General features: G+C 43.8%; 1 protein-coding gene across 1 annotated transcript; it reads right to left on the reverse strand.

The window, feature by feature from the left end:
- Nucleotides 1-352: 352 nt before the first annotated feature.
- Nucleotides 353-1,474, reverse strand: LOC127340328 (uncharacterized). Its single transcript, XM_051366096.1, has one exon. It carries the CDS (start codon nt 1,472-1,474, stop codon nt 353-355), a length of 1,122 nt encoding a protein of 373 aa, XP_051222056.1.
- Between the last annotated feature and the right edge of the window lie 8,723 nt (nt 1,475-10,197).

A 10,197-nucleotide genomic window follows, 5' to 3' on the forward strand; every position in this document is an offset into this window, starting at 1 on the left:
TAGTACACCAAAGGATACAAAAACGATATGTTAACATGTCAAAATTGAATTTGGGGGCACCTCTGCAGTACAATCAGCATCATACATATAAGTGAGCCCAGGGACACTTTCCTTGCAACAATCCATGAACTTCGATCTGATGCCTCTACCAGCAGGACCTTCACGGCACGATGCCGTGGAACCTGATGCCTCTCCACGCTCTACATGAATTGCGTAGGTCTCTTTGAAGTCCAGTGTACTCTGGCTCTAAATCGAATTCGTTGCCAGTCTTGTGACGAAGAGAATCCTTAGACACTCTCAAAATGAGCAGATTTGGACACCAAAGTTTCAATCTTATGGCCAAGCATCTCCACTATGCTTTCCCAAGACATGCAGAGGCATAATCATCAGCCAGGCCTGGAAAGCTGCTCTTATAAGGATCCACAAACTTGTGCACAAACTTCTTCTCAGTCATCACAGCAATTGTAAAGTAGTCCCACTCCACACCCAATAGTCCCTTGTGCCTGAGAACCTCGAGCAAGGAGTGCCGGGGCATCAACCGCTTCTCAAGGCTATACATGATGAGAGCTGGCCGTCGGGCAATGTAGGGTGCCTGCAGAGAGACGTCCCTCATCAAGAACTCCACAGCTCGCTGGATCTTTTTCTCGGAAAGAGCCAGGACCTGCGGCGCCTTCTTCAGAATCATCACTAGCTCATCCTGCGAAAACCCCAGCTTCCGCAACAGTTGTATTTTGCCGTCGAGAATGTCCTTGCTCAAGAAGGACAGCGCAGCGAGTGCACGGGGGAACACGCCTGAGCCGCGTTCCACGCCTAACTGCTCCACTCGCGCGATGGCGCCCATGAGGACCTCGCGTTTCACGGTGAAGAGGCGACTGGAGTACCTGCCTCCACCTGCAATGTCGGAAGCACTTACTCCACACTCCCGCAGGGTGTTGAGGTTCGGCTTGATCACCTTGTCGAGACTGGCTCTGAGGAGATCGCAGTTGCACTTGGCGAGAACGAGGATCTTGTGGTAGGTGCCCAGGGTTTGGATCCAGAAGAGGAGGTTGCCGCGAAGAGAGGCTGTGCGGCGGATCGTGAGGATGTCCACGATCTGCGAAGGCGAGAGGCCGATCTCGGTGAGCTCGGCGAAGCGGGGGGCGAGGACCCTGCCCACGCTGGCGGACAGGATGCGCGGGTCGGCGGCCACGGCGGCGGCGATGGCGGAGCGGGGGACGCCGCGGGCCGAGAGGAAAGCCAGGGCGGCCGTAGGCCTGGAGAGAGACGTGGGGTAGGAGACCCTTTTGGTGGTCTTGATGGCTTGCTCTCGGGTGAGGCCGCAGTCGGTGACGAGGAAGTCCTTGACGGAGAAAGATTTGGGGGGAATGGATGCGGTCGTGGAGAGGAGGCTGTGGAGGGGAGCGAGGTGGGCGGCAGGGAGATGGGACGGGAAGCGGAGGAGAGAAAGCACGCGCGACCGGAGGTGGCGGATCATGGCGTCACGGCGGAGGCGGTGGTGGCGGCGGCGGCGGCGGTCAGCTGGGCAGAAAGGGTCGAGCGGCGGCGATGCAAATGGCGGCTATAGTAAATTTGGGTTTAGGGCAGCCCGTCCGGTCCTGGAGCAGAGTCCGGCTTCATCTCGGCCAAACCAACAGGCACGAAGGCTTCACTCAGATCTCCGGTGAGCAACGCCACGAAGGCCTAGCCCACTTTCACTAATGCTTCGTTTGGATGTTTGATTTGGGGTTAGGTATTGGGTATTCGGGAGGGATTCAGGCCGAATTCAACAATTCTACATGTTTGGCTGGTCAAGGTATTCGGCGTACGTATTGGGGTTTAATATCGAGGTGTCTACTTTTTTTGCCTGAGAGGGCTTTTCCCGAATGTTTAGCCTCAAGCCTCGACATCGCTCCATATTCGGTACTGCCGAACCGGTATCGTCATCTCCGCTCCTATCGATCTCATCACAAGAGGTACTCCCGGCTCCCGAGCGCCGCCTCCACCTCCCCCGCCCCCTTCCTCATCCCCCGCCGGCGAGGCGGGACAGCGTCGCGCCCGTCTAACCACCATCGCTGGCGCTTCGTTCCCCTCACGCTGACCCGGTTCCTCTGTGCAGGAACCCTAGATTGACGTCACGTGGACCAGAGAACGAGGCGACGAGCAGCGATCAGCCGGCGTCCGGCGCAGGTACCCCGTCGCCCGCCTCTGTACCCTCTATTCCTGTCCGCACCGCAATCCCCTTCCAATCTCTTGCCGTTCATTGGTGTCCCGATTTCCCCTGTTCTAAATTTTCTGCCATACGTACTCTGTCAATGTGCTCGATAGGCTGCTGTTTGAGGATCAGTAACGTACTCCGTACTAGCTAGTCAATATGGCCGCTGTTTAATGTTACCTGTCAAAGTGCCGAAAACTCGGTTGTACGCCCGAGCTTGAGTGCACCTTATATCCTTTCCACATCATACCGTTAGTTTCTTTAGTTGACGTCATATCTCAAGTTGTATAAGCTTCAGTAATCTATCCTGCCAATACAGAGCAGCCGCGAGCCAACCACCTCAATCGTATGCAGCGCAGCCGATGCTAACCCAAAAGGCCACAGTACAACGCGGCAGGCCGCAGTGAGTTACGTGGTTTGCTGAACTCCATCGTGTTGTTGAACTTGTTTTCCAGAATCAATGACCAGTTTGCTTTAATTTAACTCTTCTTCTCTCTCTTGATAAACTTCACCAGATGCAGCTCATGAGGCGGGGTCAGGATACCAGCCGTGGAATCATTATTTTTTGAAGCAGCCGTCGAATCATTTCGACCACATCACTTTTTATCCAGCAATTAACAAAGCTAGATTTTTACACTCACAGTGAATAGGTTGAAACAGTTTTACAGGACTGATTTTCTCAAGAGGCGCATACATACCTTCAAACACTAAATAAAAATACATCACAGTTTAAACTTAAGTTATGGTTTCTTGTCACACTGCGAAAGCACTATTTTCAGAAAAGCCGACAAATTCAAACACAAAATGATTTTTTTCCAAAAATCTATCAACCATTTTAACTAGTTTTGGTGAGGTCACTGTACTTCGTACGGACTTCCAAAAAAAGCATTGTGGTTCCAATCTGTTGTGGTGGCGTACATTGACTTGGATGAAATTTTAGAGGTCACAGTGGCATTTATTTACATGAACCCCTACTGTGGATATCTCTATATTCATCAAAATCAATCAAATGTCCAACTTTGAGATGCAACCAGCAATACAAACAAGCAAGCAATCCATCATAAGCATGCTCAAACACACATATATAGCATGAAGCAGATGCTCCAAATGGATTATTCATCACTTGGTATAGCTGGCAAAAGGGAGGCCAAGCAAGAACCAGTAAATCTAGTAAGTGATAGATATGCCTAAACAAGAAAGAACACATAGCCTTTTAAAATGAGACAAGTTCTTGGTAGCCAACTGAATCACCTAGCACCACCTAGCCTTTTAAAACCATCAGAAACAATCCATTTTCTTCAAAGGATATCACAGTGACATTCATTTACATGATCCCCTACTGTGGATATCTCTATTTTGATCAAAACCAATCAAATGTCCAACTTTGAGATGCAACGAGCAACACAAACAAGCAAACAATCCATCATAAGCATGCTCAAACACACATATATATAGCATGGGGCAGATGCTCCAAAGGGATTATATATTCATCACTTGGTATAGACCAAAGGATTATATATTAATCACATACTGATTAAGAGGCCACTTTCCAAACCCACACTAGCTACCAACACATTTGGAGAGCAAACAAGCAGTAGCCATATCACTCAATCCATTAATATAGAGGCAACCAGCTTAGCACATGCCTATTTAATCATTACCATAAAAAGTTCATATAAAGGCAGTATCATTACACAGTTAAGCATCACATCATTACTGCTTAAGCTAATGAGCAAGAGCATTTGTTCTTGCTAAAGCAATAGTTCCAGCAAGAACCACATGCACAACACCCACATCAGCTCACAGAAACTAGCATCACAACAACATCACAAAGTAATTTCGTCAAGCAACAGCAACACAACAAAGTAATTTCGTCGAGCAACATCAGCACAACCTAGCAGCACAACCTTTCTGTGGCGCATTTCGTCGAGCACTTTGTGCTCGCGCGGGAGAGGAAGAGGGAGGGGAGGGGAGAAAGCTCACCGACGACGACGGCAGGCGTGGCGGCATGCAGCCCTCGCGGAGGAAGGCGGCGGCGGCGATGGCGACGGCGACGACAACGCTCACCATGGAAGGCGGCGGCGCGCGGCGGTAGGGATCGGAGAGGGGAGAGGGGTCCGGGCTGTAGGGAGAGGTGTATGGGTGAGGGAGGGAGTACGACATGATATAAGAGGCGCTATTTCTGTGGCGCACCAGAACCAGTGCGCCACAGAATCAATTATTTCTGTGGCGTACCGGCAGCAGTGCGCCACAGAAACACTTATTTCTGTGGCGCATCTTGTCCTATGCGCCACAGAAATAGTGAAACCTATGATTAGAGGTAGCAGGGTGTGGGCCCCATCTTGTTTCTGTGGTGCATGGATTCTTGGTGCTCCATAAAAATAAGCTATTTTTGTAGCGAGATTTTTATTTCTTAGTTTTCTTTTTCTCTTTTTTAGTTGTGTGCATTCATACTGCCATTAAGGTATGCTTTATTGCAGATGCTGGGTGTATGATATCTTCTGATATTAATATATTTCCTTTATCGAAAAAACATTACTTATTATTTTTTTAAGTATAATACATTGTCTAATCGCAGTTAGCTGTCATGCCGGTAATGAATTACTCGAGCATGGCGTCTATCCGAAACCAACTTGTCAAACGGGGCATTACCATAAACTCTTGCTGGCTAGTGAGTTCCACTACATTACATTTTTATATATTACCAATAAATCAGTATAAAAATGCATTCTTTTTTATGTTACTGATGCACACATTACAATTTTATATATTACCTTCGCACAAATCAAAACTAATTTAGATTAAGACATCACTCCATACAGTTTCGCACTCCTCTGCTTCTACTTGACGGATGCTCTAATTTTTTTTTGAAATGCCGAACAATATTATGGATCTCGTGGATTAAACGCGACAAGAAGAAGCTAGAACTGGCTGTGGATTTAATCCAAAAGGTGCTATTTGAATGCATACATAACTTTTTGTTGATTGGTCAGTCGATGAATTCAACTGGTCATAGTGATTCTTTGAACTAATGGAAATCAATTGTAGGATGTTACCATTTTTCGATGTTTGAACATGCCTCCCTGTATCCTATGTAAATTTTGTAGTAACACAAATGTTCGTGATGGCACAATTGTTTTCAACTCTTTGTTTAGAATGATGGATCCGATATATGCACATCTTTCTTTGGTGTACATGACTAGAAATTAGCATCTTTATTTGTGAAAAACATTGGTGACCAATACTTCGAAATTAGTATCTTTTTTTGTGAAAAACATTGGTGGCCAAGACTTCAAATTAGTAGTTTGCAAGGTATCAACTTCATCTGATTTCTATGGTTATCAAATATTATATATATTTACCTAGCCTGAATAAATATGTAGATACCAATCTTGATGGGGCACCACAACATAGCTGAAAATTTATTTACTTACAACATTTTACATGATAATATTAATAACAATCGGCAAATGATGCTACACCAAGTAATATTTCTGCAAGTGAACTCCTCAAGTTTTGAGGAAGACCACGTCCATGAGGCTAAATGGATGAACTCGGCATGCCTAAACAATGTAAATTATGTCTGAATCCACTAGTAGTATATACAAAGTCCAGGATCCCAAGGGCCAACTTCTATCTTTTTTTACTATAGTGAACTCTATCTTTATGTTCGCTCCTAGGCAATCTCATTTCAGGAAATCAAAGGCACCCACGATCAATTATTTTACATTTTATTCAGCTAACACTAGAACCACTTCTGTTAATATTAGTAGGGTTACATCAACTGGTCTCCTCCCCACCTCGTACTTAATGGTTTACTTTTTAGGGTTTAAAGTGCGGAAACCACAACTGTAGACTGTAGACCGAGCAACATGTAGCTTGGCTTTTGAAAAATTTAAAATCAACACTTTAAAGTTTTAGAAAAATCTGTAAATAAATCTAGATGTCAACAATGTTGTGTTCTCCCACTGTGTAAAATTTCAGCTCGAAGTACCTTATATTGTGGGATGCACATAAATGATAAAATCTGACGGAAAGTACCATGTGCACATGAGCACAAGTGCTCCTTGGACTTTTGGATTTTTGAAAATTTTCAAAACCTCGCTCTTTTATGTTTTCAAAAATTATGGCATTAAATATGTAGATAGATTTACACACGAGGAATGTAGTCAAAAAAGTCCCATTAAAAAATACTTTGTATTTTGGAAAATACAAAAAAGACAAATTTCTGACTATAAATAGTAGTACAATAGTACGTATATTTTGTCAGTGTACTGTCAGAAATTTGTCTTTTTTGCATCTCCAAAAATATAACGTATTTTTTGACGAGACTTTTTTGATTCCAATCCTCATATACACATCTATCTACATATTTAATGTCATAATTCTTGAAAGCAGAGAAATATGAGAATATGAAATTTTCAAAAATCCAAAAGTGAAGGGAGCACTGACTCCCATGTGCACAAAATCCTTGTCCAAAATCTGACACCTATATTAGTGAACAGTGCAAGATTTCAAAACCTGAAAAAATTCCAGACTTTGTCATTTTTGTGCATCCCATAATATAAGGTGAAATACAAGTTGAAATTTTACACCCACATAGATCACAACATTGTATACACCAAGATTTGTTTGAAACCTTAAAATATTGTTTTAAAATTTTCTAAAAAACGAACTATATGTAGCTCAAGCTACAAAAATCCATTCTCGTTAAAGTGGCATTATTCATCAAAAGAAATAGTACGAGGTACATGATCTAATTCGGTACAGGTCCATCATGTGCCATACGTACAGGTATGAGCTGCTCATTCACACGGCCAGATCTAATTCGCATACTGCCTACCCAACCATATTCATTTAATATCGTACGTGAGATGTAGATGATGTACACATGTATTCAGATTCCAGTCAATTTCTCCAACTAAACAAATAGCAGCATTTAATGCTCATGGATTAACCTCAGCCACATATTTAACGAGTGCACCCAAGCCCGGGCACAATTCGTCCGCATTCGTCAAAGTGCTACATATAATACTTTGCAAAATTGACAGGCTGCTGATGTTTGATGTTCCCTGTGAACGCACTACTGAATATGGCTGCAGCTTGATGTTTCCTGTGCTATTGTTACATATAATACTTCACAAAATTGTATCTAGTTGAGAGGTTGAATTGCATTCTAATAAAATTGATTACATTGTAGTTAAAAAAAATGTCGGACGAGTTAGATTTGGTTTCTTACATATCGGAGGAAAACAAAAGAAGAAAGAGGAGAAGGATTGTGTTGATCAAACAATACTTTGAATCGGCTCTTCTTGCAATGGCATATCTGAATACACAAAGGGGTCCGAGGGACTTAGGGAGCTTTACTGATGATAAGCATAAACACACTCTTAGAAAGTATTTGTTGAAAGATATGTATGATGGGACCGAAGTTGCATGCTATGATCAGCTTCGGCTAACAAAAAGAAACTTTCATGATTTGTGCGCTATGTTGCGTGACAAGTGTGGTCTACGTGACAGTGTGTACGTGACCGTGGAAGAAAAGGTTGCCATGTTCTTGCTTGTTGTTGGTCATGGTTTGAAAATGAGGTTGTTGCGAGGTCAGTACAAGAGGTCTTTATGGACTATTAGTTCACACTTTTCTACTGTGTTGACGGCTATTTTATCTCTTCATGGGGAGTTCGTGAAGCTTCTTGATCCTTCCGTTCAACCTCCCAACGATTACAAATGGAAGTGGTTTGGCAATGCAGTTGGAGCATTAGATGGTTGCCATATTGATGTTTGCGTTAATGTGGCTGACCAAGGACGGTACAGAAATAGAAAACAAGCTATCAGCACTAATGTACTCGGTGTAGTTGACTGGAATATGAAATTTTTGTATGCCTTGCCTGGCTGGGAGGGGTCGGCTTCTGACTCAAGAGTCCTAAAAGACGCAATGAGAACAACTCGCCAAGAGTCCTAAAAGAAGTTTAGCAGAAATTACGTGCAATGGACTCCAGAGATGGACCGTGCTTTGTTGGACACGCTTATTGAGCATCACGAGAAGGGTGATCGTGCCCAAAATGGATGGAAAGCACATGTGTACCGTAATGCTATCAAGAATGTTCGTGAGAAGTGTGGGGTGGATGTGACAAAGGAGAAAATCGTATCAAGGTGCAAAACTTTTGACAAGCACTACGAGATTGTTAGTAAAATTCTTGCTCGGAGTGGGTTTGGATGGGATTGGGAAAAGAATGTTTTATTGCTTCATAGTGATGAAGTGTGGGACAGATATGTGGAGGTACGTGACCTGTAACTTTCTAATTATACTTTGTTTCTACTTAGGAATGTAAATTCACTTTTTGGATGTTTGCAGGCTAACGAAAAAGCAGCTATATACAAAAACAAGGTCATCCACAATTGGAATGAGATCTGTACAATTTACTCAAAGGACCATGCCAACGGTCATGGTGCTAGGACAGGTGCTGAGACCGCGAATGACACTGAGACGGAGGTGGTAGCACCAGATCAAGAAACCAATAATATCTCTCCTGATTTACCTGGTCCAACACCAAAGAGGCCACGTACAGGTGAAGCAATTTTGTGCATGCTAGGAGATATGAGGACGTCTTTCACTGAAGCAATCAAGTCTACCGAGCCATTACCAATGCCCGAGGTTACTCCTCCTTCTACGATACTTGCTGCACTAGAAGACATACCTGACTTCTCTAAAACAGACAAGCTGAGAGCTTATGGGAAGCTAGTCCGTACTGAGCGTTTATTCCAGGCACTTATGGAGCTTCCCCTGGAGTATAGGAAGGAATGGCTGCAGATGCTCGACTGATTCGTATCACATGCATTTTCTATCGTAAGAACTTAATATTGCGTATGAGACTATGTATTGTGTATGCCTGGGACTTGGTGTTATCTTCGTTTATGATCGAACATGGTGGACAAAATTAAGCTTCGTTTGCTTTATTATTAATATTTTATTTGCTCGGTATTATGTCGTCACGAGTAGTAAAATGTTTTGTTGCTGTACATAGTTTACACGTATGTGCTAACATGCATGGTACTGTTCAAAATCTAATACGACAGCAATTCACCACTTTGATCATCCAAACAGCATTTGGTATTCGACCTCAATATCTAGTCTGAGTACTGAATATCTAACACATCCAAACATAAATATTGGTGTTTGATCTCAATATCAATATCCTGGATATTGGATATTAAACCCAATATAATGCCTAGCTCCCCAAATCAAACATCCAAACGAAGCGTTACTAAGGGATTTCCTCGAGGCGGAAACCGGACCTTTACAAGGTTCTTGGGGCACACATCCACAACTGAATTGGAGGCTCCCAAATCTGTAACAATACAACAATCAACAACAACACATCAACACAAATCAATTAGGGAACCAAATAGGAACACTAGCATGATATCCCTCAAACAAATGAGGGGGAAATGAAAAACGCTTCGGTGAGGATGTAGATCGGTGTCTTCTCCTTCGAATCTCCAAAGATCAAGAGCTTTGGTTGGGGAGGAAGGAGATCTTGCAAATCTTGTGTTTCTTGAGGTGGCTCTAATGGAGGTGAGGCTTGGCTGATTTTGAGCAATGATTGAGCAAGCATCCAAGGTAGAAGAAGGGGGGTATTTATACCCCCCCCCCCCCCAGAAATCCAGAAGTTGCAGTCTTCTGGGGGGGCGGATAATCCGGCCTAAGTTGGGGCCGGATAATCCGCCCCACACGACAAAAATCCGGCCCGTGGAAAAATCCGGCCAAATGTCCGGCCAAATGTCCGCCCCATGTCCAGGGGTGCTTCGCGTCTGGTCCTTAGCCATTTTTGAGGGGGCCGGTGATACGTCTCCAACGTAACTATAATTTATGATGTTCCATGCTTGTTTTATGACAATACCTACATGTTTTGTTCACACTTTATGATGATTTTATGCGTTTTCCGGAACTAACCTATTGACGAGATGCCGAAGTGTCAGTTCCTGTTTTCTGCTGTTTTTGGTTT

The sequence above is a fragment of the Lolium perenne genome, chromosome 3, assembly GCF_019359855.2.
Source record: "Lolium perenne isolate Kyuss_39 chromosome 3, Kyuss_2.0, whole genome shotgun sequence".
NCBI lineage: Eukaryota > Viridiplantae > Streptophyta > Magnoliopsida > Poales > Poaceae > Lolium > Lolium perenne.